Here is a 25,633-nt window from a genome sequence, read left to right as displayed (position 1 = left end):
TAGAGTATTACTAGTTTTAAGATTATCTTATATATAATCCTTACCTTATTAAACGTAGCTCCCTATATTAACGTTATAAGTCTAGTTATTATAGCCTCGTTAACCTAGGCTCTATTCTAGGCTTTCCTAATCTAGGGGTTCTAGCTAAGCTTAGGGTCTAGCTAGATTCCTAGGACTCGTAATTTAGGAGAGGGCTTCGTTACGTAACCCTAGATAGTTACCGTTACTTATATATTATAGTAGGTTCTTGCCTTACTAAAGTAGATAAGCTAGTACTTTTCCGGGGCGAAACGGGCGCCGTATCGACGTACCTATTCCTTATATACCTCGTATCTTTCTATAAGTAGCCGGTAGTTTTCTTCGGTCGTCGTTAACTAGGCTAGGATATTTATATCGTCGACGAACCCCGAGGCCGACGTCTATAGTAAGGTAAGTAGTAGGATTAGGTCCGCTATAAAGATTAAGAAGAGGATCGGGGATAGTATTAAGCCCTAGGGGATCCCGTATTCTATATATATAAGGTTGCCCTCCTTACGCTTCCTAAGGACAATCTACGTTATTCTCTCCTTAAGGAAGGAGTTTATAAAACTTGTTACCTACCGCGGAATTCCTTTTTACCGTAGGATATAGAGGAGTCGCTCGTAGGAGACGTTATCGAATACCCCTAAGATATCGAGAGATAATAGTAATATAACCCTATTCCGTCTATAGTACTAGAGAGTATAGATCTGTTTGGTAATAAGCTCTATAGCCGTTAGGGTAGATCGTTTACTCCTACTACCTATCTATATCTCTAGGAGTAGGTTATTATCCTCGACGAGCTATATAATTCTTCTTACTACGACCTCTTCTAGTATCTTTCCGATTATATTTAGGAGTATAATCGGCCTATAGGACTTTAGCTTTATATAGTCTTCCTTCTATAGCTTCTTTAGGACGACTATAAGGGACCGCCTAAATGGCCGTAGGTAGTACCTCTTACGTAGATAAGCCGTAAATAGTTCGGCGAGGTATAGGGCGACTTCTTCTTTATATTCTTTAAGGAGGAGGTTTAGGATACCGTCGGGTCCCGGGGCCTTACGGCCCTTTAGCTTTCCTATAATCTCCTTTATCTCCTCCTCGCCTACTATCTAGTATATATCTAATAGCTCCGGATAGATCGTTCCCTCTATATCTATTAGGTCGGCCGTTAACTATGTCGTAAAGAAGTAGTCGGCGAACGCCTTCGCCTTCCCTTCTAGCGTTATCTATATTATACCTATCGTATCCTAGATTAGGAGGAAGTGTAGTGTCCTGTCCCGTCTCCGGCCCTTACCTACTTTATAAGCCGCTATATCTACTCCGGGTTCTCTATTACGAGACCTATAGTTACCCTCTAGTCTTATCGCTTATCTCGTCGTATTAAGACCTTCTTTGCCTAACTTACTTCCTAGTACTCGTCCTACGCTTCTTAGCTTTGCTCCTTCGTCTATTTTCGCCTTACCCTCCTTACGTCCTTAACTTTAGCTAAGTACTCTAGGGTCTAGAAGGGCTTCTAGTACTTCGAGGGCCTTAGTTCTAGTATATATTCCTCGGCCGCCTACTATATCGTCGTTATTATCTATTCTGCCGTACTATTAAGCTCGGCTTCCGTCTTCCCGATACTAGTGTTATTTAGGTGCTATTTAAGTAGATTCCGGATCTCTTTCTAGGGAGCTTTTTTCTAGTTAAGGCACTTTTTACCCCGAAGCTCCTCTTCTATCCCCGTCGCTTTCATTATCTAAATAGGGATGTAGTCTAACCCTACCTCTAGGGCAAGGTTAGGTCTATACTCTACTAGCCTTATTACTACGTCCCTCGATAAGAAGTATAGGTCGATAGTACTCGCGCTTATTCTTAACTTCTACGTCTCTATACCCTTTAGGGTTATAAGCTCTATGTCCCTACTTTCCGTGATCTCTAGGAGCTTACTACCTAGATATACGTAAGGGGGGGTGAATTCTAGACCCTACGTTAGGTAGTAGAGGTTAAAGTCGCCTAGGAGGATATAGTTTATATCCCCTTAGTCGAGTACCTAGTTAAGTCGTACTAGCGTACCGAGGTCTCTACTCGTTCTTCCCTAAGGAGGAGGGTTATAGACGTTATATATCTAGATAGGTCCTTAACTCGTAGTGATTTAGATAGTCGTAATGTCTTCTTAACTCCTTTCCGGGTACGAGATTACCTTCTAGGCGTCCGTACGTAATACTTTACTAACGTATATATATATATCCTTACGGTATAGCCTATACCTCCCTTAATAGCTATATAGTACCGTAGGTTAGTATAGGTAGTAGGTCTTCGAGTATATAGGTTTATCTATAGCTCTTATATTACTACGATATAATACCTTTAGTCGTCGAGTTTCTAGAGGAAGTAGAGCTAAACCTTATCCTTACTTTTGTTAACGTTATACTATATTAGTGAGGTTGGCTTATATTAGTATTACGGACTAGCTAGGATAAGGTCTATTAGGGTGCTCGTTAGCTATATAGCTCCTTCGTTTATTGCGCTCTTCTATTAGGTTAGTTAGCGTTTAGTCGTTAGGGGGTACCCGAAGATTCGTATCTATCTAGCTTTATTTACCGCCCTCTATAGCCCCCTTAGGCGTCCCGGCGGTGCGTAAGTACTCTACTATATATTTTGTGCCGCTTTGTCTATCCTTTTCCTCTTTACGGCCTCGAATCCTCTATACTAGGAATTACTAAGCGTTAGTATAGAGTACCTCGCCGGGGTTATTATCCTAGCCTAGCGGGCCTTTTCTTACGCTTCTATCCTTATAGAGCATTAGTTCGAGTATACTAGGTGTTTACGGCCATAGTACGCGCACCTCGATTCCTCCCGTAGATATTATTTCCTCTAATACGGTTCTACGTAGTATAGGTACTTAGGGGTCTTCTCGGTATACTTTAGCGCGATTCAGCCGTATTATTAAAAGTTAAAGCATTAGAGCACTCTATAGCTACTCTTATATATCTCCGTGTCGAGGCGTTGTTATTACTAGAATAGTCCTCCTTCTAGGACCTAGTTCGCTTATTCCGCGGTAGCTATCTAGACGATTAGAGAGGAGTACGTCTTAGTAGCTTCGACGTTCTTATTTAGCTACGCTACTTTAGTAAAGCGTACTCCCGGTAAGGTGTTCTAGTTCTATGTCTAGAGTAGGGCAAGGTCGTTCTCTACCCTAAAGATCCTTAGTACCCTATAGGCTATTACCGAAAACTACTAGTAAGAGACCTTTACTAACCTCGCTACTTTAACTATCTAGTCCTTAAGGGTCTCGAGCTTTTGTCGGTCTGTCTCCTATACTATGAAGAGGCGTATTACTCCTCTAGGCTCGAGTTTAGCTCTTACTATCTCCTTCTAGCTAATCCTATCTACTAGCTCCTTACTTATTAGGCCCTCTAGCTCTCGCTTCTCCTCCGGGTCCGTAACGTACACCCTAATAGCGTTGTTTATCCTTTAGGTCTATAGGTTAGGGGAGTTAGCTTCTACGTTTGCCTATATAGGAGTATACTAGGTAGTAGCTTTCTATATTATCTACTAGATTACTCTCGGGGTCTAATATTCAAGTGCCTTAAGGGCTCTAAGGAGTTAGGCGATCGTGTTCTTATACGTCCTAGCTAGGCGCTTATCTGCTTCGAGTATCTCTTAAGCCTCTTTATAGAGGTCCTTCTATATAGAGGTTTAGTTAACCTAGAGGGGTAGCTTACTCTATATTTATAGTCGCAGTTACTATAGCTATTACTAGTTTGGCTATTGTGACTAGCTATACTATTGCTAGCTTAGCGGTAGTGTACTTCATGTCTGTTTTTAGTAGGCGTAGGTTTCCCTTACAAGTTACTTAATACTCGCTAGCTAGGCTTCTAGTCTAGAGTCTATATCTCTAGTTCGTCTTCTCCTTTTCGAGAGGACTAGCGGGCGTCCGTTTAGGTTGTAGCGTAAGGTCTTATGAGTGTTCTATATGTTGCGCGAGCTGTGTACGTTAAGGGTGTGTAGTGGGTTTGCAGTGAATTGCTAGTATAGCTTGTGATCCAAGTCAGGTGATGTTCTAGCTAAGTTTCGGCTAGTCCAGAAGGGGGCTTGGGGCCGCAGCTGAGCTGCAGAAACAGGGTGACCAGAACCTCGAAACAGGCCAGTTTTGGAGCTGTGTATTCCGACGGGCATCCGGTGCGGACAGTTGCTTTGTGCGTTCCTGAGTTGCTCTTGATGCGCGCTGTCGAATGCGCCGTATTTGGTGATTGGCCTACTATGAGAGATACTATATCTTTACGTCAACTATAAGTTATATAATACACTACCTACTTTTGAAACACCTTATATAGGCCTATTTCTATCAACTTTCCATTAGTAACGTGATAAAGGTCACTATTGAGTAATTGAGCGAAGGCACCCGAAACGAACTCGCCGTCGTCCCGGAGCTTACGGAGGGCCACGACAGGCGGGTAAGTGCAGGGGCTGCCGAGCGATAGTTACATACATTCGAATACTAATTGCGTCGCGGTCGGTGAATGTTGAAAGATTGCGCCCGTGCTGTAGATCTATCTCCGCCTTAGCGATGCAGATAGCGACACTTTTGATTAGCTCAAACTCGAACAGCGCAGCGCTGTGAGTGGCTAGGGCTTTGCGCTACGGGGGGGAGGGATATTTCTCCGAGCCGAACAACGACTTTAAGCAATACTATGTATGCGTATATGCGACAAGTTAGCAGCGTCAGCCCTGGCGTTGACCTGAAGTTTTGCCGTTGCCCGGCGGCGCCTTCGCTCGTATTTGAGGCAGGTCTCTGCCTCTCTTCAATATTTCCGACCTTATCGGGCAACAGCGGCAGTCTCAATCCTTGCTCGGATCACACATTCGTCAGCTAATACGAGCTTGGCAAGACCTGAGTCTGGCATAAGAGCAACCCTCCCTCGACATTTCTTAACAGAGCCTCATCATCACGTAACTGGACATCGCAACTGCCAGCTTCACCAACACTCGCTCAACAATGCTCTCAAACACCGTTCTCAGCCTCGCGGCTCTGACCGCCCTGGCCTCTGCAGCTCCGGCAGCCATGGAGCCCGTCAACGTCGTCTACGAAGCGCCCTCCTTCGGCGACGCCTTCGGTATCGGAGCCAGCGGCGGCGCCGTCAGCGCCCTCCACAACCAAGTCTCCGCCAGCCAAGGCCGGGTCTACATCGGCGGCAAACAAGACCAACCCACGAACTGCTCCAGCGCCCAGACAGTGCACGACTTCGCAACCTTCGCTTGGTACTCCGACAAGCAGCTCTACCTCTACACCAACAGCAACCCAGTGCAGCAAGTCTGGTCCGATGCTGGATATGATGGACTCGTAGGTTACAGCACGGACAAGGAGTCCAAGCCACCGGGAGAGTCGTTGGCGAAGTTTGAGATTGATGCGACGAGCAGGCTTGTGACGTTCAACGGAGTGGGTCCGAAGGCTTGCCCGGGGGGAGAGACGGCGGATCAGTATGGGATTTGGTTCAGTGACTCGGACCGTCCAGGGAACCTTGATGGGTGCTTCGCTGTGGAGTTGAAGGCGTACAAGACTCCGGCTAGGGACTCTTGCACTTACTCTCACTTGCCGTCTTGCGAAGAGGCGCTAGAGGGCTGTGGCAGTATGAAGGATCCCATTGGCATGTAAGCGTTGGTGCGGCGACACACTTGTTTCGCGAACAGAGCATTGTATTGTGGCTTGCACGACTACAACTATGTATTATCGTGTACATATAGTGTAGCATTGCTTCTTCCTCAAGGTCCGCGCAGTCCATGGACCCGGATTGACTGCGAGATCTAACGAGTGATCGCACATGGTGACATAGCTGCTTCCAGGTCTTCCCTGCTTTGCGGGCCCAGGGCGGGGTTTATCTACACCACAGTGTCACTTCCTTGTTCCTGGGGTATCAAGCCATCAATCATTACAGAGCAAGCTTCCTCTCACAATTATGCCTCAATTTGCCTTCCTCTTCAGCCAAGCAGCCCAGTCCGTAGTTCGTCCCTGCTGTGTATGGATACTACAACAATCAAGCTGATCCTCATCAATCGAGTCCCCTTCCTGCCAGCCACGCCACTCAGCAAGTCCAGCCAAATGCCGCATCGTCGGTCTTCCATGCGGGCAGTTCCACGGCTTCTCCATCTCGCCCATGTGCCGAACCACTTTCTCCATCTGCTTGAAAGTCAGTGTCTTGCCTACCATGATGCTGCTGCGACAAGCACGCATAGCAAGCATCCGCTGGACCTTCTTCGGCCTGGGGATAAAGGAGCTGCCTGTGGGCTGTTCGCTTAGAAGATGAAGGAGTTCCTCGAGGTCTGAGAGGTCGAAGGTCTTTTCTTTCGACATTGGCAGTGTCAAGAGACGGCAGCGACGACCGGGTGACACGTTTTCATCATCATCAGTAATGTATGAAGTCGTTTCAACTTCGAAGCCGTTGGCCTTGAGGGCATCCGAGTGTGTGAGGAGAAGCTCCTCTTGGACTGCGGTGAGTTCGAGTGGAAGGGGCCTGACGAGTCGCTGTGACTGTAAGGTTACAGTGCGCTGAAGGCGTTCGTAGTTGTACTTCTCATCAGCGGCGTGCTGATCAATGATGAAGATGTCATCCTCGCCACCAGGTTCCGCCGCGGGTCTGAGTGCGAGTATGAAGCCCAAGTTGAATTGGCCAAGAACGACCATTCGCTCGAAGTCAGACTTGATGACGGTCAGAGACAGCCGACTCTCAGCTTCACTATCGTCGATTTCGTCCTTGATCACTGCACTCTGCTGATCGGCTGGTGACGTTGTCTGTACCTGACATGACTGTCCAAACTGTGCAAGCTGCTTCTGAAGCTCGCTTGACGAGGTCTGTACGAAACGAGCAAGACGCAAGGTTGCATCTTTGCGCTTCCCGCCATACTTAAGGACGTGAGAAGCTCGCTTCAGGTTATCCTCTGTCGGCCTCGCTGCCGCTTCTTCTGCTTTTTGTATCAGCCTTGCGACTCGCTCGTCCTCCCTGGTCTTCTTTTCTTCTTCGTCGAGATACTCTTCGTCCCATTCGTCGTCATTAGCGGGAGCTGGTAGAAGATCATCAAGAGCGTCGGATGTTGGCAGCTCAACATGAGCAGCTCCGGGGTTTCTTGACCGAGTAGAAGTCGCTGGCGGATTGTCTTCCTCTTGGTCCTCGTCTTCATCTTCCGGGTCAGACTGCGAATACTGCTCCGACGGCCTTGTTACTGTGGGAAGTTGTGACATTGCACTACTATCGATATCCGCCTCCAGCTGCGAACCGGGCGCAGCGAAGTTCTTCTTCAGGCCACGAGCCAGCAGCGGGCTTGCGCCAAACTTTGACACAGCCTGCGAGTCGTCTGGCTTGTGTATACGGCGCTTCTTGTACGGCGGACTGCTTCCTATGACAGTCGTCGTAGCGACGTCGCCTACTGTGATTTGGGCTATTTGGTGTGGCGTCCGCTTAGGTCTCATCTTGTCGAAGGCATTCTGCACAGGGCCGGATCCGACTTTTTGAGAAGCAGGCGTGATAACCGGAATGGCTGAGTGTGGTGTATCTTGTCGTGGGTCAACGTCCGGCTGATCATTCGTATTGGACGTCTCTGGCTCGAATAGTGGACTTCCCGAACGGGAACCAGCCTTTCCCAAAGTCTTCGAATTCTCATAATCCTTGCGGACTCGCTCGATCTGCGCATTGAAGTGCTGGGCTTGGCGTGAGAGAGCAGGTGGCGGCTGCGAGAAGAGATCACCATACGGAGTGCTCATGGGATCTGGGTTGAGGACGGCGTCAACGCGCGGCTTGTCGACAACACCGCCGAGGGATGCGGGTGAGGGTGGTGTCTCTGCGCCAAGGTTGCTTTGGATATTATCAGCGATGGAAGCAGCTTGTGGCTCTTGCGATCTTGACATGCTCAGATTTGCCTTGTTTGCAGGCATTTGCGACTTATCGCGCAACTTCTCCACCAGCTTTTGCTTGTCTTTGCTCAGCCCTACCGTCTGCATCCTCGAGGACTGTTTATCGCTTCGCGTTTCGGTATCACGAGCGAGCCACTTGTGTATGAGCCCGGAGGGAGTGCCGACAGGTATGGCAGGTTTGCTATCCGCTGTCGACTCCTCCTCCTCAGATGAAGCGTCGTCGCCATCTTCTGCGGCATCCTCACTATGTTCTGAAGCTTGAGTCTGCGACTGCGTAGATTGCTTCCGTGTGACACTCAGCGGTTGGTAAGCAGGGAGCTTTTTGGTTGGTAATGTCGACTGTGGCACAGTGTGGTCTGTGTTTTCGAACAAGTCCGTAAGTGCAGCTTTGAGTGTCTCCAACAGAGCTGTCTGGTCGTGAAGCATGATGGTGCGCTTATCCGGTGAGACGTTCACATCATAAGCAGTCGTGTCCATGACCAAGTTGGCGAAAATGAAAGGTGACTGTGACGTGTTGAAGGACTTGTAGACCTCGTTGATGGCCTTGGACACTTGCGGAAGCAAACAAGGCCTTGAGTTGACGAAGAACATCTGCCGATCGGGAGCCTGTCGGCCTTCGCCGAAGGTGGGCTTTGAGATGTGGCCTTGCAGCTGGACCTCGGAGGAGCGGTTAGTTGCCTGTGTCGAGCAGTTGCGGGCGCTCTGTGTGCTTGGAGCAAGGCTTGGTGACATGTCGAGCTTCAAGTCCAGCTTGATCAGCGCGAGCAAAGTCTTCGCACCAAAGACATTGGTGATATTCTCCTTGGTGGTTGTGTTCGACTTCGTGGAGAAGACTGGAAGCTTCTTGCCTTTCGGCATCAAGTTGCTGACAGAGAAGCGTACGCCGACACATATGCAGGCATAGGCGTACAGCAGGCTGACGGCCTTGCCATATTCGCGCTTGATGTTCTTCTCGAGCTCCTTCCTTCGGACTGGCAGATTGTGGAACAGATGCTCGACAAATACCGTGGTACCCTTTTGGGCAGCTGCGACCGAGGGTCCCTTTAGCTTGCCAGATACCTCGAAGTCCAACCTCTTGCCGAGAGCACCATCTTCAGATCGCGCAGTCAGGATGCGGAAGTCTGACAATGCACACAGTGATGACAGCGCCTCGCCACGGAAGCCGAATGTGTCGAGAGAAGTCAGGTCTTCGTAGCTGGAAAGCTTGGACGTGTAATGCTTCAGGGCGATCGTGGCGTAGTCGTCCGCTGCGATTCCCGTGCCATTGTCTTGCACCTCGACGCTGTCCAGACCCTGGTTCTTGAAGCGCACTTCGATGGAGGTGGCACCCGCGTCGAGACTGTTCTCGACCAGTTCCTTGACGACGGAGTTGAGGTCGACGATGACCTGACCAGACTGTATCTGGTGCACTGCGCTGCCTGCTATGGCCTTGATCGTGGCCATGTCCCGTTGGTGATTCAGCCCATCTTTGGTCGTTGCTGTTTGGGGGAAGATGTCTTGCGATTGGACTTCGCGTAAAGTGGTGACGCGCGTACACACGTGATCTGCACCGAACCCGAGACCGAGCAGGGCGGATGTCACAGAACATCAAGACTGTACGTTGCACATCTCACATCAGCAGCCACCCACGTACGCCTTCAATACCGACACCATGTCCTTCGCGCGTCCAGCAGCCACTGCTGTCATTACATCGAATGTTTGCCGACAGTGCCAACGAACAACCCAACGGAGCTTCACACAAGCAGCACGAGCACAGAAGCTCACACAACGATCGATTGCACCTTCCCTCATGTCAGTCAGATGGCACTCTGCCCCCGTGTCAAACTCCAAAGTGTACGACTTCAGCAAGATCAAGCAGATCAGTGACAACCCCTCAGACGATATCGTCCTCATAGGCAAGCTCCCTCCACACTTACCTCGTGTACTTACAGCGCCTAACATTACCCAGACGTCCGCGAACCATCCGAATACAGCGCCGGCTACATCCCCACCGCAATCAATGTCCCCATCAAATCGCAAGCAGACGCAATGTTCCTGCCCGCAGACGAATTCGAGGACAGGTTTGGCTTCGAGAAGCCCAGTGCGGATAAAGAGGTTGTGTTTTACTGTAAGAGTGGAGTGAGGAGTAGTGCTGCTGCACAGCTGGCACAACAGATTGGATACCAGAAGGTGGCTGAATATAGAGGCAGCTGGTGGGATTGGGAGAAGAACGGTGGTGAGGCGAAGAAGCCTTGAGCCTGAGATGGGGCACGGGAAGGAGACAGCGTGCACGCCTTCCAACAGCCTGTCGAGCTGCGGTGACCGCGAGCGGTGGGTCACTGTACGATCACACAATCTGGGTCGAGAGCCTTTCGAACGCCACCAGTGTCACACAGCCCCTCTCCCAGGTCCGCTTTGCCCCAAGAGCTGAGCAGGCACCTTTCTTGCGCATCCGAACCTGACTTCTGCACGTCTCTCTGCCGCGTTGTGATCCAGCCCCCAATCTGAGACACAGCGCCTGAGAGATGTCAAGTATTGACTGCCATGGCGGCATCCACGACGAGCAGCGATATGGCGACAACGGCACTCACGAGACCACTGACATACAATGCCATGACCACGTTCAGCCCTCCCCCGCGCTGTTTTGCACCAACTTTCACTTTGACTCCGAGCGGTAGCGATAGGCTCCGCAACGGCACCGTGATGCGTCGTCTTCATGCTGGCTCTATGCCATCCGAAGCCAATCTGGACACCACACGAGTCACTTTCTCGCCGCGCATGTGCCCCGATGGATATAGCACACAGAGACAGGGCCTTGTGACCGGGCGTACTAGCATTACATTGGCGACATGTTGTCCCTCGTCAGTATAGCCTGGCCGTCTGCGCCGACTAACACTGCTCTGCGGGGTGACCCATCAACCGCGCAGACAACCCAAATTCGATATCCTGGTGTTGGACAATGGGCTCTACATACCTCACCGCATCCGGTCTCCTTTGTTAGTGGTAACTTATTAGGAGCTGTATGCTCCTGTACGTACATGGTACCTCTCTGATTCATCACCTGGGCACGCCAACACGCTGCCGACCTCTTCAACCAGCAGTTCCCAAACCTCCCACTTCTCCGACCAGTACTGTTCGACATCGCTCCATCGAATTGCACAGCAACGCACGCCGTGGTATTCTGCTGCCACTCGTTCATTGTGGCGCAGGCTTCGATGCAATCGACGTACGTGTATGCCAACAAGGCCATGAGGTCGCTACCATATACGCTGCACGTTGGCAGGAGACGCTCCAGGATTGGGCGTTGTATGTGTTATACGTTGTGCGGTCGAGTCCTGGGCACTCGAGAGGTACGCTGTAAACAGTGTCTGCTGGTGCTGCGGTGTAGTTGACGAGCTGGCCGCTGGTGGTCGTTGACGCTGCTGGTTCGCTGGCGGTGGATGATGTCGCCGTGAGTGGCGCCGTGAAGGATGGTCTGTCTCTTGCCTGGATCAACGCAATGCCCAGACCGTCTCCCAGCGGCACTCCTACTATGATCGCAGTCGTGAGCGCAACCACGGACACGAGAGACGCTGGGTGTCTCCGGTGGCCTTTCACTCTGTTGGACTGATCGAATGAGCCGTTCATCAGGCTCGCTTGTGTCACGGCAGCGCCGCTCCTTTCGATCGCTTCTTTCTGCACATCAGTGTGGCACGGAATTTTCGAGTCTTTTCGATCATCATGCTCGGGTATAGATCGCGGATCAGAGAGAACCTCCAGGCCACTTTCTTGTTCAGCCATTAAAGGTGTGCTTGCTTGCGTCAAAGATGTACTTCAGGCTTTTACGAAGGAAGACGAGAATCAAAAGACCACGACTGGGAGAAGAATGGTCTCAGCTATTGTCCTACACTGTCCTGCTCAGCCGCAAGCCTTTGTCACACAACGTGATGGGAGTAGCTGCGCGAAGTCACAGCGGTAGCACCACATTGCGACATCCTGGCCTACAAGCCGACATCCTCCTTGTGTCCACTTTCCAGCGCAACTACAAAGCAGGACTCTGAAATGCGCGACACTCATCGCCAGAGCCTCACCGCAATGCACTGCGCTACAATGAACCTCCATCTCTAACCCCTAGCCTGCGCCATGCAAGACGACGACGACGACGACGACGACGCCGCTCCAGTCGGTATCACGAACAGTTCGTCGGACCGAATCACGGGGAGCGCGATCATGTTCGACGCATTCTGCCGGCACTCTTTGAAACACTCCTACCATCGACGCTGTAATACTTTCAGTGGACGGGACCAATGTAAGGTACCATGCTCTTCCGTCATCATCACGCTACAGCATGCATACAACACCAAGGTCGCACTGAGCTTGCGCCATGCAGAACGATGTTCGTTCGCAGCTGGGCTGAAGGCGAATGCGAAGCTGGTGTGTTCTGTGTCCAACAGGTGCCGTCACTCATTTTACCGCGAACCTCAGCTGTACCACCTAAGAATCTTGACTGAGCGCTGTTAGAACGCCACCAGTGTCGCACCGCCTACCCCTCAGGTCCGACTTGAGCAAAGAGCTACAGGTACACCTTCCTCGCGTGTACGGCTCCGACATCTGGATGTCTCTCAACCCTGTTGCGCATTCTTCTCCTCAGACGAATCGATCGGGAAATATCAAGTCTTCAAGGTGCGGCATCAATCACGCTCTGCTTCCCACACGAAAGGTAGCTGTCTTGTCGAGTCCTAGACGCTTTGGCAGCCTTTTGCGTCAGACGCGTCTTGGTAGAATCAATCAAGCATCATCGACTCTCAATGCCGGCTCGCCTGGTACAAATCGTGATTGGGACGCTTGCAAGGCCGATTGGAGATGCTGCTAAGCGATGGGCTCCAACGCCAATCAGGTCTCCTGTATGATGCATGCACTGCGAGATGTCAACATAGCCCGCGTGGGCCGCGTGGCTTCGCATACCTGGAGCAGAGCATCTCGCTCCATTGTCTGGCATTTCGCGTCTTGCCACTCCGGTGATTTTGTCTCGCATCTTGACCCGCGCTTTTTCAGAATCCAGCGCTCCTCACTCGGGTCCATTCATTGCCTTTCGACAGTATGCACTACCAAGTCATCATCCGGGAGGTTCACCGCCTATGGCGACGTCAAATGATATCAGTCACATGGGCTGCTACACCCCATCTTACACCCGAGCTCATCAATGTGACCACATCTATCCCGTACGATCCTCTTCGGTCTTTCTCCCCACCGGACTCGTGCCTGGGCTCAACATACACGCTGGCGCCCGAGGGCAATGATACATTTCTCATCACCGCTGCTCGGCGTGGACCGCAGTCAGGGTGCTATCCGTCCGAGGCCAGCTGGGACGGCATCACACTCGGCGCGATGACTACCGACGCCGTCACGTTCTCGCCCGGCACTTGCCCTGCGGGATACATCACCTACACCGGAGGCACTGTCAGGAATAACGCAAACATCACCTTGGCAACGTGCTGCCCTGCGTGAGTCTGACATCTGTCCGGGGGAGATGACACCTGCTAATTTCTAGTAAGACTTTGACCCTGGCAGTCAACACAACGGTTGGTGTAGCAATCTGCCAGGAAGTCGGACCGGGCGCTGCTGGGATCACTTTGATCCATGGTACCAGCCTTATCCGAACTTACGCTCCTTATCTCCAGGCCATTCCCATAGTCGTTGGCTTCCAAGAATCCGACCTCGACTTCCTTCGAAGAGAGCCGAGCATAAGTTCAGACTCGCCGCAGCCAGGTGCCAGCGTATCGGGACAGCCTATTGCTACATCATCCACATTCCCGCTGCCATCTCCAATACCACCATCACCCGGTCTCTCTACGGGCGTACAAGCAGGTATTGGAGTGGCTGCAGCGTCCGCTGCCATGCTGTTCTTGGTCATCGGTGCATTTCTGTGGCGGCGACGAAAGAGGCGTCAGCTTGTGGCAACGATTTCAGAAGGCGGTATTGGCAAAGCGGAGCTGCCAGGCGAAGGAGTGCATAGAGAGCTCGGTCAGGAGTACGCTGTGTATGAGAAAGGCACATCTGACAGGCCACCCGAGATGGCGAACACCGAGAGAGCAGAATTGGAGACCGACTGGACAGGTTGGGAAGCGCCAGCTGTGGTCGAGGTGGAATTGTCCAGGCCAACGAGTCTTGCACCCGATGGTGATCGTGACCGCAGTCGTCAAGATCTGCAAGCGCTTGCGAAGCCCAGCCGAGCAGAAGAAGAGACGGGAAGACGATTGCCAAGCGTTGACATTGTGAGATCGCAAGATACCGCGCAGGATATGTGAGCTGCAGGGCTACTCGCGAAGTGTTTCCTGCGACCATCAAGGCTCAGCTTTTTGTACAGCTGCATTCTCCCAGCTGCAGGAAAAGATGAATGCGAAGCTCGCGTACCCTGTGTCCAGTGGGCGCCAGCGCTCATCCTACCTCGAATCTCAGCTTTGCCTTGGCACGTCAGCATCATCTACTTTCGAACCTTCTACTGCAGATTCCTCACAAATCGATCTACAACTGCAGATCTCAGGATCGCGCAAAATCCGATGGCCACAATGCCCACGCATCAAGTTGACAGCGCCATCAGCACTCCGATTGACGAAGATAATTCAGTCCTGGACCCGCGAGCGGCGCATGGCCTGGCCGCGTCTTCCGATCAGGCACGCTCGAGAACAGTACACCTGAAGGCATTCAGGTTCTACGCGATCTAGGCATCAAGACTGTGTTCGACTTGCGATCTTCGAAGGAACGGACTGAGGCACCTACACCTGACCTTTCTGGACTCGAAGTCGTCTGGCACGATACCACCTTAGACAACGCGACAGCTATGCGGCAGCTTCAGCGCACAGTTCAGGGCCTACGCATGTCAAAGGAAACCGAGCCAAGTGCTGTAATTAGTTCTCCTGGTCTTCAGGCTCCTTGCTGAGCTTCGCAGTATCTGAACGAGATGTATGCCTTGATGGTCAAGACACATCAACCAATCTTCAAGGCTGTCTTTCAGCATATGCTCGATCGTCCTGGCGAACCATTTCTGTTTCACTGCACGGTTGGGCAAGATCGTACTGGTGTCCTCGCAGCCTTGATTCAGTCCTTGGCTGGCACATCGGTCTCAGACATACAACGAGACTACGCTCTGACCAGAGTTGGGATCGAGCCAGTGAAGGGACTTCTGAAGCAGAAAGCTGCTTCGCTTGTGGAGCAGTTCCCCGAGCATCCAATGATCAAGGCCGCGGCAACTTTTGAATCTGATGCGATGCGGATCTGCTTGGAGGCAATGGAAAGGAGGTATCATCGCTAACCACTTCCACGTCTTTTGCGTCGGCTAACAGCGTCTTATAGGCATTATGGCATCGAAGGTTAGCTGTACACCTCGCTCGGCTTCAATGAGCTGGACGTCGTAGCTATGAAGAACAATTTAAGGCGCGATTGGTCGTGAGACGTTCTTCACTAGCAAGACTTGACCGTACTCACGGTCTAAGACACTCCTGGCGCTATGCATCACTGCTTTTGCTCTGTCCATCTTACTTACTTCTTCCTTTCAGGTTGTGCTCTTTCTCTACAGCAATGTACGTCCTACTGGCACTCACATTTAGCATTCATCAAAGGAAGTGAATTCATACTACCATGCCGTTCAATTGAGGTGCTACGCATCGTGATGCTCAACGGTCTATCAAACGACGACGACGACGTCCGGCTCCTACGATGTTCGCGACACAACATTCAGCGAGTTCATCCCAATGGCAACACAATGGTACACCTAGGCGTGGACATCTTTGTCCTGCACTAGAACGGCTTTCAGAACATCAGTCCTTTGTTCGCACATTGCTTTTGTGTCTCGACAGGATATACACACAAAGACGGCCTTTGTTGTGAATGTTCAGCACAATGCATTGTGTTGAAATAACACATTCAAATAATGCTATACACAACACGCCTCTGAGTATATAATGAATTCCGGTCTACGCTTCCTCGTTAGGATCATACCAGACAGCCAACAGCTTTTTGCATCACTTTCGAAATCGACTTTGACAGCACATTTCGATCAACCAGCAAGAAAGCAACTTCCGGTATCATCCAAACCACAAACAACCAACCTTTCAGCATCGGCGACATGTCGTCGTACTACGGCAGTCAACGCCGCCCGAGCCATTACAGCTCATCCTCTTCAAGACACCCCGACCCGGCTACGGCCCACCACCCGGCTACCAGCCTGGCTCTAGCTATGAGCCAAGCTCGAGCTGTGATCCAAGCTACGACTCTCGTGGGCGATCACCACCGCGCCGTGAGAGCTCGACTAGACGTCGAGATGTAAGTCCTCTTGGCTCCTCGAGATACGAGCAACCCTACGAAGGTCCCCGCCGCAACTCATACCGACGAGGTGCAAGCCGCGAGCCTCTCTCCGGCTACGAAGGTTCGTCGTACAACGACGTACAGGCTGGAGGCGGAGTCCCCTTAATCTATTCTCGAGACCCGTACGACCGTCGGGCACCACTTCCTCGCGGATACTCTGAGCGTCAAGAGCCACCTCGGCCAGACCCAGTATCCTCTCGCTCTTCGCGCCGCCCATCGGGCCCTTATGGGGTCGACATTTCGTCGATGGGCGGAGGCTACGATGTCTCCGGCATCTACTCAGGTCCATCTTCCCGGCGTCCATCAGATGGCCCAGACTTCTCTCGGGGACCTGGCTTCGCAGATGGGTACGATCCAGGCATGGAGGGCATTGCTCCTCGCGAGCAACGCCGCCAGTTTCCTCCACCATCCATGGGCAACTTTTATGGTAGTGGAACATCTGGCTCACTCGGCGGCTCACGCCGCCGCCCATCTCGTGGCTACTACTAGGTAGGTCCACTCGACGCCCCCTCTTCCCCTTGATCTGCACGTTTCAGCCCTTTCGTTTGTTCGGTAATGAGGACTCACACCGCAGCATTGCTGTAACAAGAGCACGGACCCTTTTTCATTTCATCGCGGCAACTAGGGATAGATGTCAGTAGCTCACGCAGCGCTGACCGGCTTTGGACCATGTAGGAGTATCAGCGATTTTGTATAAACATAGAGTTCGTTCCATCTTTCCGCCTGTCTCATTATTGTATTTTGCTTTCACTCCTCGCACCCAGAAGTGCCTCTTCACTTTCAAGAATGGTAAAAGCTGTACATATGCATCCGGCTTCGTACGTCTCAAGAGTTTCGTCGTATAGCCATGCAGGCGACCATGCGGCTGACCGATCTGACCCATTGGTCAGCTGTCCAGCAGCATTTCATCAGCCAGCCTTAGCGGAGACGGAGGGGCCGCAAAGCGCTCACACTTTTACTTGACTGTCAGCATGAGTCCGAATGATGAGCTCTGTTCCGATACTTGTCGAAAATGCTGCTATCGTTACCCACAGATCGCTCTGACCACTAACACCAGAAGACTGGCACAGACGCCTGCATTTGGACCCATCTGAACTGATGCGCGTCCCCGGGGCCGGGGTTCATATACCATAACATGATATAATGGTACACTCAGAGCTCGTTGCAGATCCGTCAACGCTCCGAGGTGCCGTAAATCGTGACTGAGAGATGCGGTCGGCATGTGCGTTTGATAAAGGCATGGTTCCATTTAGATCCTTATGGTATCACTGTCTTTCGCTAAGACACTGGAGTACTCTGCATTGCCATCTACAAGGTCCCTTGCTACCTCATCTCTAGTCTGCAACGCCACCATAGCATTCCATTCATCGTATGTTCCCCTTCAGTCTTGCCGCTCGGCGATGATGTACATCTTGTTAATTCTCACAAACAATCAACCTCGTTTCATTCGTTCCAATCACCACCGCTGCAACGATCGTCCGTCTTGGGTAACAATCCTTCGAAGTGTCGCCGAGCATCTGTGGTAGTCGTCCTCCTCACATTCGTAGAGTCGACGAGGTCCGTCGTACAGGCGATCATTCCTGAAGTGGCATCGTCCGCTGATGTTACCATTGCGCTCAGATGTCGCTTCGCTCATCGGGGAAGATGGTGGACCAGCTTGTACGGCGAGCGTCGATGTAGCGCGGCTCGGTGAGATCGATTGTAGTGCGCTGACCGCCGCCATGTTTCTTCTCCTCAAATTTAGCATCTGCCAATGCATAGCAGTAACGAGGCTTCGAAGGCGGCGGATCTTGGCTGATGAAGTTCGAACTTGCGCCGCTGTCCAGCAGTACTCGAGTGACGGTGTAGTAGTTGACGCCGTTGATGACCACCGCGTGACATGTGAAGCGATTGCGGTGCCATGCTGGTGGTATGACACAGGCGGCGCCTGATGGGCCAGGAGGTGGCTCATGAGGATCAGCCATTGTGGTGTGCTGCCTGTAGGTTGATGTGAGCTGCTAATGGTACGCGGGTATGCCTTTACTGTGTCGAATCGGCAGCAAATTTGTGGCGCTGTTGCAGGCGCGGAAGCTTTTGCTGCAGCTCGTTTGTATCACATGCGCTCGGCTTGAGCCGCAGCTCTGTCACCTCGCTTGTCACTCCAGCAGCTCATGATGTGATGCTTGTTCCAATCATTGTGGTGAGCTTCAAAGTTGAACTTCCTCTCACATCACTCAAGCTCAATACAATACTCCAACTTTTGTTCCACCCTTCACGACCCTCACGGTCATAAAGCATCCCAACCCACAAACATAGCTCAACCCCGTAAAAACTGCCACACCCCAATAACTCCCGCCAGTCGCGCTGACCAAGGCCCCAGCAATCGGCAACCCAATCAAACATCCAGTACTCACAACTGTGTATGTCGTCGCAATGTATCTCCCATACTCCTTCGTCGGACAGAGCATTCCAATACACACCGGCGTCAGTGAGATGTTGCTTCCGCTGGCAAAACCCATCAATGCTGCGAAAGCCGTCGTGAGACCCAGGATCGTTTGGTGAGATGCGTTGTTAGCCAGAACCGTCGCAGGAAGCCACAGCCCCAACGAACTCGCTACGCAAAGCGAGACGGCACAGATCTGCGTATTGAATCTGCCCACCTTATCCGCCACATACCCAGGCGCCCACCTCCCAAAGAAGCTCGCCGCATTGAAGATCGCCAGGAGCTGATACGCAAACGTCGAGTCGATGGCGCCATTCGTCTCCAGCGAGAAGGACGTAATATACGTGATCGGAATAAACAGCCCCAACTCCAGGAAAAACGCCCCAAACGTCACCATCGCGAAGCTGATATCCCGAAACACTCTCACATCCGGGATCGCACTGGCGTTGGCCTTTGGCGGAAGCCGACTTTTGACCAGCAAAATCGCGGCCGCGAGGAGGAAGATGTATATGAAGCCCTGAATTCTCGTAGCCCAAGCCCATCCCACCTTGGGGAACAGGTCTTGTAGCATGAGCGGGAAGATGACGCCTCCAAGCGCACCGCCGCAAGCAGCAATCCCAGTAGCGTTGCCGCGTTTCTTGAAGAAGTAGTGTCCCACAGCACTCACACTAGGCGTAAAAATAAACGCATTCCCCAACCCCCCCAACACTCCAAAAACCAGCATGAAATGCCAATACGCCTCACAAACCCCCAACAAAAATATCGACAACAGCGTACACACACTCCCCGTTACAATCAACCAAAACGGTCCATACTTATCAAACAACGGCCCAATCTGCACACCCGCTCCAAAGGCGAGGAAGATGTATATGCTGAAAATCCAGCCGATGGTGGACTCGGAGTAGGAGGATAGTTGGTGGGTGGCGAGGTAGGCTTGGTAGGTGCCGACGGTGTTCATGTAGCCGAAACAGGACATCATGCCGCTGAAGCCGCCGGCGACGACGGACCAGGCGCGCAGGCCGCCTTCGGGGTATGTGTTGCCTTCGTCGTCGGTGGAGACGGTGGGGTCTGATGGGACGTTGGTGCTGGGTGAGGATTTTTCGACATCGCTGTTGGCGGTGCCGTGGTCTTGAGATGATCTGTCGCGGTCGCTCGAGAGGAATTTCATTTTGGGTGTGGGAGAATCAGCGTCGAGGGTTCGTGCATCTTTGGTGTCTGCCATGTTTTGGCAAGTGGCCACCCCGTGGCCCACCCAGGCGCTGCTGTAGAGAGATTCAGACGACGGAAAAGGTGTTCTTGCGGCGGAAGGAAGTTTTGACAGCAAACAACACCACAAGAAGACGAAAGAAAGAAAGAAGTCGTAGCTTAGCTCATATCGAAGCAGATCTTCTTCACTCGTTCGCAATTAGGATACCGCAGGGTACGAATCGCAAACGTTGGCGCATGTATTGAGTTCGGAAGCGCGTCCAAGAATCGGCGTCGTTGATGATCGACGTGGCCAAGACATGGGCACTTTCCCCTCCCACACTCCCATCTTCACAGCAGAAAGGAGATCCCGTCAGACCTGTCAAATTGTCAACAACGTCTACACTCTCGTTGTACAATCATCGCAGAGATCTCGAACATCTCATCAGGTAATGTTAAGCTTAATCCTCCATATCCTGTACGCCACAAGCCGGAGTCTAAATGCGCCACAGTGAGTCGAAATGACATCACGAAAAGCAGAAGCAGACTGCGCTGGCGCTGCATGGCGCTGTGTCACATTCGGCAAACGCAGAAGTGGTGAATCTGGAGTAGTCGGCGGCGGATTGGCAGCCCAAAGATGGACAGGTCGTAAACAATCATCGACGCCCTTGAGAATAAGGACTGCCGAGGAGGTGCTTCATACAGACATACATATCAATGTTCATTCTAATGCCGTGCTAGCGTGCCTCTTCCAGACCGCAAATTCCTCCCATCATAATATCTCCAGCGTAGGTAACGATACACATTTATCTCAGGTATTCTTCCCTTGCTTCTCAACCCACTCACCTGCCAACCAGCGGTTAAGCATGTCAAGCGACGCCACTGGCTGGTCGTGTGGAACCATGTGGCCACCAGCGTGCAGACGCATGAAGGTGAAGTTGCCAGAGGACTTGACCGCACCAATCTTGGAGCCATCATCAAGGAGCTTGAGGTCCTCGAGAGGTGTCTTGGCGTAGCTCTTCTGGCCTGGCCACTCAAGGGCATCGGTCCAGGCAAGATTGCCGAGCCAGTTGCAGATGAAGTCGGCATCACCTGCGTAGACCAGGACTGGAATCTCCTTCAGGATGCCGGGCACGAGACGGTGGAATGGCTGCATCCAGTCACCGTTGAAGAGGAAGTTGCGGTTGATGTCCATGTTGCATGAGTCGTAGCTGTCGACCTCAGCACCAAGGGCCTTCATGACATCGGCCTGGTTGAGGTACTCCTGGATCCAGTTGAGTTCGTCGTAGCAGAGGTTGCCGCCCTTGCACTTCTCGCGGACGTCGTATGGGTTCTGCCCAGTGCGCTGGTATGGTCCGATCATAGCGTTGTTGCAGTAGATGCTGGCTGGGACACAAGACCAGACAGACTCACTCTTGTAGCAGTTCTCGATCAAGCTCTGGCAGCGTGGGAGGGAGTTGTCCATGCTTTGGCACTCGGACTCGTCAAGAACGGCTGGCCAGCCACCATCACCGCAGGCCATTGGGCGGTAGTACTCGTACTGGGTCAGGCCATCGGTCAGACCGTTTCCGATGAGAACAGACTGCAGGTTGATATTGCGCTTCTTGTGGGACAGAATCTCGGATGCGAAGACTGGGATGTAGTGACCAGCATACGACTCGCCAGAAATGTGGAAGTCCTGGTGAGAGTATTCTGGGAACTGCTTGAAGAAGAGAGTCAAGAGTGCGTAGACATCTTTGCCGGCTGCGACGGTGTTTGAGACACTGCTACCAGAGTAGGAATAGCCGACGTTGACTGGCTGATCGAGGAAGATGACGGATGCGTTGGCGTTCCAGCTGCTTGGGTTGAACTCAACCTCGCGGTCCTTGTTGATGAACGAGGGACCAAGCTCCATGAAAAGACCGGTAAGCGAAGAGCAGCCTGGGCCACCGTTCAACCAGAGCAACACTGGGTCGTTCTTTGGGTCGTTTCGCGACTCGAAGAACCAATAGAAGAGATGCTTGTCGTCTTCCTCGTTGTCCAAGTATCCAGAGTATTGCTTGACCTTGTCTACGCCAAGGCTCTTTGGATCAACCTTCTTGGTGCGAAGGTTGAATGCCTCGAGGTGGCCATCAATCTCACGCTCCTTGTCACCTTGAGCGTTGACGGTGTACTTCTCCTGCAGCTCTTTGCCCGAGGTGTGGAAGTCCCACTCGCTGTTGGACTTCCTGGTGTGCTTCTTCGGCGAGCTGAAGAACGAAGCCTTGGCCATGTCCTCTGGGAACATCATCGCCACCTCGTCCCAGACCTGCCTCGCATCTTCGGTCAGATGCTTGAGCTCGCTCTGGAGATGCTTCAGTGGCTTGGCAAAGGATGATGCCTTGTCGCCGGCGAGCTTCAAGTCTTCCTGAACGATGTCTGGAGCTTGCAGTGGCTGCTGCTGTTGCGGCACAGATGCCACGGCGGCTCCGATAAGGAGCGCCGATGCGGCGACCTTCATGATGATGGCTTGTTGGTCGTGGGGGGTCACGAGTCTCGTTTCGGAGGTGGCGGGGGCGGCGAGACAGCAGCTACAAGATTGCGCTGCGATGGAGATGGTCTGTTTCAATGATGGACACACCACTGATGGTATAGGGGGAATGTAGTGGTGAGGTGGATGTAAGAGAGATGGAGGCAGCAGGAAGGACGACTTGCATAGTTGGCAGGTTGCTGTGCAACGCTATCGGTGACGCATGCAGGTCCCAAGGAAGCTACCCTTGTTTCAGACGTGGGGGTGGAGCGGCTAAAGAAACTCCGATCTGGAGGCAGCGCTCGAGCATGACTGACGATGAGTCCTCAATTTCAAAGCAGAAGATATAGTTATCTTATTTTCATGTTTTTAACAACGCCCCTACACACCATACACACGACCATACCACAACCATTCCAACACCGCCATCATGCCCTCCGCCCAGATAAACCAACCCTCCAACCAAATAAAACTCACCAACGTCTCCCTCGTGCGCATGAAAAAAGGCAAAAAGCGCTACGAAATCGCCTGCTACAAGAATACCGTCACCTCCTTCCGCGCCGGCAACGAGACCGATCTCGACAACGTCCTCCAAATCCCCAACGTATTCCTCGACGTCTCGAAGGGCCAAGTCGCACCAAATGAAGACCTCAAGAAATCATTCCCGGGAATGACGCGCGATGAGATCGTGTTGGAGATTCTGAAGAAGGGGGAGATTCAAGTAGGCGAGAAGGAGCGGAGCCAGGAGTTGGAACGGGTGCACCGGGAGGTGATTGAGATTGTGACAGGAAGACTTGTGGATCCGAAGAGCAAGAGAGTGTACACGCCGGGGATAATTGAGAAGGCGTTGGATCAGCTGAGTAGTCAGGGTGGACACGCGGGACGAGGTGCCGGGAAAGGATCGAAGGAGACTGCCGAGGGGAGCGACAGGAGTAAAAGCAGAGAGCAGAGTTCGGCGAGGACGAATGAGTCAGGGACCAGTACACCGGCGAAGACAAATGGTGAGGGAAGCACTGGGCTGGAAGAGAATCTGGAGAAGCTGGCGGTGAAGCCCAAGTGGACGGGCGTGACGACGAATAAGAATGCGAAGTCCCAGGCACTGGATGCAATCAAAGCACTGATTGCGCATCAGCCTATACCCGTGGCGAGGGCGAGGATGAGGTTGAGGATTACGAGTCCCACGAGTATATTGAAGCAGAGTGTCAAGTCTGCGCCGAAGGCTGAAGGAGAAGAGGCAAGCACGGGCACTGTCAAGGACAAGATCTTGAGTTTTGTCGAGCAGGTGGAGAATCAGGACGTGGTGGGTGAGGAGTGGGAGTGTGTTGGGTTTGTCGAGCCGGGAAGCTTCAAGACGCTTAGTGAGTTCATCAGCACGCATACGAAAGGCAAGGTACGGGCGGAAGTGCTCGATACGACTGTCACGCACGAGGATTAGATCGGGAGTCGACTACGATTTGTTTTCCAGCGTTCGAGCGAGCATTAGCCAAAAGTATGAAACTGATGAGTTACGGTACTGGATGCTCACAACTTCATAGACACGGTTTTCTCCAAAGACCAGGCGCTCTAATCTACTGCTTGGGCTGTCTAACATATCTCTTGTGGCGGTGGCAACAGCACTAGCTGAGGAACGGCCTGCGGCCACCGAACGACACTCGCAGAGTCTGAAGAACTTGACGTTGCGAACGAGCACGGTGCGTTGCGTTGCCGCAGATTGACACGGATGCCGGCGACAGCCGAATATTTGTGAAAGCAACTTGAGCCACGGCAGCGAACATCTCTGCACACCGTCCGCCATTCCCACTTGCGACTTGCCCAAGTGCAACGTCCAGCATCCAACCGGCCGAGCTTCTATCCCCCATCATTCTAGCGGACACCTGCTGGACTTCAAACGATCTGTACGCCATAACACAGGCCCTGTGTTTCCAACAACCACAAAACACCACACTTTCTCGACCATGGTGGCGGCCTACGGGACCGTCCTGGTCGGACCCAATAAAATACCAGCTGAATCGTGTCGAGTACGACACTGGGTGTGATGTCGACATCATCGCTCGTCCACTTGCGGAGGAGCTAGGCGTAGACATCGAGCTACTTTCAGAACCAGTTCCATCTTACACCTTCGGCAACCATTGCGTCTGGCACACGCACATAGCAATACTCGGGCTCTGGGTTGCCGGCGTTCGACGACCCGTTGAAGCTTACGTCGACGGAAATCCCCCTGACTGGGTCAACCTCACGATCGGCACTGATAGCATGCTGGCTCTCAAGATGGACGTCCGCAACAGCACCACGCCACTTAGCATACTCGTACACACGGACCCTCACAGGGAGGCTCGCCTTGCCTCCGCGACACACCCAGTGGAGCTACCATTGAGCGACAGCAGCTTCGAGCTACTCGAGGAATCCGATGCCGACTTCGAGGCTGCATGTACAGCCGCTCTAGAGAGATCACAGCAGGGAACGAGCAGTCTCTTGAAGGATGCCCTCGAGGCATCAAGAGTACAACCTGCTTCTACAAGGATACCATACAGTGTCCACGGTAATCGCTCCGCTGTCCTTGCTCTCCGAGAGCCACCCTTGACAGGCCTACGATTTCGCACAAAAGTGTACATCACAAAGGACAATGGCTACCACAACTACAAAGTCACTCAAGCAGTCCTGAGTAGCAGCTACGACTTCAGCATCGTCAGTCAGCACATCGTCGATCAGCTTGGGTACGAAGTAGAGCCCGCTGCAGAGCCCGAGTCCTTGCAAACGGTAGACGGACGACATCTCAGACTCGAAGCTACCGTGCTACTCAATATCATGGTAGCTGGTATCTCACTCTTCGTCCGAGCATTCGTCAGTCCGCAGCTGGCCGTACATCTCATCTTGGGTAGGACCGACTTGCGGTCGTTTGGCACAAGCTACAAGCTTGCCGCTCCGGGAGCCACGACCATCGTGACAGCTTGTACACGTTCCACGTCTCGCCCAAACGAGCGATACGTTGTCGAAGCAGATGTTCCATCTCAAGCACCTGAGATTATTCCAGTCTCTCGATCTGCATACATGCGAGCGACAAGAAGCGCACGCCGCACGAAGCAGCCTGTGACTGCCGAGCAGCTACCTCCTCACAAAATACCCGCTCCGCCCAGACGACAGCGTCGTCAGGCTCGATAGATCCGACACGAGCTCTGGAGCCTCGAGCTAACCGGGTCCGTGTCAGGAGCCTGCCACGCGCACACTGTCTGCATGATCAAGACTGCGACGCAGGACTTGCAAGGCTTCATCGATCGCCTGGACAACCTCCTGCTCGACTTCGCAGCTG

At 52.4% G+C, this 25,633-nt stretch overlaps 11 protein-coding genes across 11 annotated transcripts; 7 read left to right on the top strand and 4 right to left on the bottom strand.

The window, feature by feature from the left end:
- Positions 1-5,002: 5,002 nt before the first annotated feature.
- CLAFUR5_02466 (uncharacterized protein) lies at positions 5,003-5,659 on the top strand (the record flags this gene model as incomplete). Its single annotated transcript, XM_047901614.1, has 1 exon — positions 5,003-5,659. One exon carries the CDS (start codon positions 5,003-5,005, stop codon positions 5,657-5,659), a length of 657 nt encoding a protein of 218 aa, XP_047758805.1.
- Positions 5,660-5,965: 306 nt separating this feature from the next.
- On the bottom strand, positions 5,966-9,352 carry CLAFUR5_02465 (Mismatch repair endonuclease PMS2; the record flags this gene model as incomplete). Its single annotated transcript, XM_047901613.1, has 1 exon — positions 5,966-9,352. The coding sequence occupies one exon, from the start codon at positions 9,350-9,352 to the stop codon at positions 5,966-5,968; it is 3,387 nt and encodes a 1,128-aa protein (XP_047758808.1).
- Positions 9,353-9,560: 208 nt separating this feature from the next.
- CLAFUR5_02464 (Putative thiosulfate sulfurtransferase, mitochondrial) lies at positions 9,561-10,144 on the top strand (the record flags this gene model as incomplete). The annotated part of the gene is made up of 2 exons (XM_047901612.1): positions 9,561-9,804; positions 9,858-10,144. 2 exons carry the CDS (start codon positions 9,561-9,563, stop codon positions 10,142-10,144), a joined length of 531 nt encoding a protein of 176 aa, XP_047758807.1.
- Positions 10,145-12,967: 2,823 nt separating this feature from the next.
- Positions 12,968-14,175, top strand: CLAFUR5_02463 (uncharacterized protein; the record flags this gene model as incomplete). Its single annotated transcript, XM_047901611.1, has 2 exons — positions 12,968-13,371; positions 13,419-14,175. 2 exons carry the CDS (start codon positions 12,968-12,970, stop codon positions 14,173-14,175), a joined length of 1,161 nt encoding a protein of 386 aa, XP_047758802.1.
- Positions 14,176-14,828: 653 nt separating this feature from the next.
- Positions 14,829-15,242, top strand: CLAFUR5_02462 (uncharacterized protein; the record flags this gene model as incomplete). Its single annotated transcript, XM_047901610.1, has 2 exons — positions 14,829-15,166; positions 15,221-15,242. 2 exons carry the CDS (start codon positions 14,829-14,831, stop codon positions 15,240-15,242), a joined length of 360 nt encoding a protein of 119 aa, XP_047758801.1.
- A 750-nt stretch (positions 15,243-15,992) lies between these two features.
- On the top strand, positions 15,993-16,720 carry CLAFUR5_02461 (uncharacterized protein; the record flags this gene model as incomplete). The annotated part of the gene is made up of 2 exons (XM_047901609.1): positions 15,993-16,189; positions 16,267-16,720. The coding sequence occupies 2 exons, from the start codon at positions 15,993-15,995 to the stop codon at positions 16,718-16,720; spliced, it is 651 nt and encodes a 216-aa protein (XP_047758804.1).
- A 1,127-nt stretch (positions 16,721-17,847) lies between these two features.
- Positions 17,848-18,195, bottom strand: CLAFUR5_02460 (uncharacterized protein; the record flags this gene model as incomplete). The annotated part of the gene is made up of 1 exon (XM_047901608.1): positions 17,848-18,195. One exon carries the CDS (start codon positions 18,193-18,195, stop codon positions 17,848-17,850), a length of 348 nt encoding a protein of 115 aa, XP_047758803.1.
- Positions 18,196-18,450: 255 nt separating this feature from the next.
- Positions 18,451-19,875, bottom strand: CLAFUR5_02459 (Riboflavin transporter MCH5; the record flags this gene model as incomplete). Its single annotated transcript, XM_047901607.1, has 1 exon — positions 18,451-19,875. One exon carries the CDS (start codon positions 19,873-19,875, stop codon positions 18,451-18,453), a length of 1,425 nt encoding a protein of 474 aa, XP_047758064.1.
- A 774-nt stretch (positions 19,876-20,649) lies between these two features.
- On the bottom strand, positions 20,650-22,317 carry CLAFUR5_02458 (Carboxypeptidase Y A; the record flags this gene model as incomplete). Its single annotated transcript, XM_047901606.1, has 1 exon — positions 20,650-22,317. One exon carries the CDS (start codon positions 22,315-22,317, stop codon positions 20,650-20,652), a length of 1,668 nt encoding a protein of 555 aa, XP_047758065.1.
- Positions 22,318-22,756: 439 nt separating this feature from the next.
- On the top strand, positions 22,757-23,761 carry CLAFUR5_02457 (Ribosome maturation protein SBDS; the record flags this gene model as incomplete). The annotated part of the gene is made up of 1 exon (XM_047901605.1): positions 22,757-23,761. One exon carries the CDS (start codon positions 22,757-22,759, stop codon positions 23,759-23,761), a length of 1,005 nt encoding a protein of 334 aa, XP_047758066.1.
- An 818-nt stretch (positions 23,762-24,579) lies between these two features.
- On the top strand, positions 24,580-25,485 carry CLAFUR5_02456 (uncharacterized protein; the record flags this gene model as incomplete). The annotated part of the gene is made up of 1 exon (XM_047901604.1): positions 24,580-25,485. One exon carries the CDS (start codon positions 24,580-24,582, stop codon positions 25,483-25,485), a length of 906 nt encoding a protein of 301 aa, XP_047758084.1.
- Positions 25,486-25,633: the final 148 nt, after the last annotated feature.

This window comes from Fulvia fulva, chromosome 2 (genome assembly GCF_020509005.1).
Source record: "Fulvia fulva chromosome 2, complete sequence".
Classification (NCBI taxonomy): Eukaryota; Fungi; Ascomycota; class Dothideomycetes; order Mycosphaerellales; family Mycosphaerellaceae; genus Fulvia; species Fulvia fulva.
Note: the sequence above shows the minus strand (reverse complement) of the source record. Positions and strands in the feature narration are given on the sequence as shown.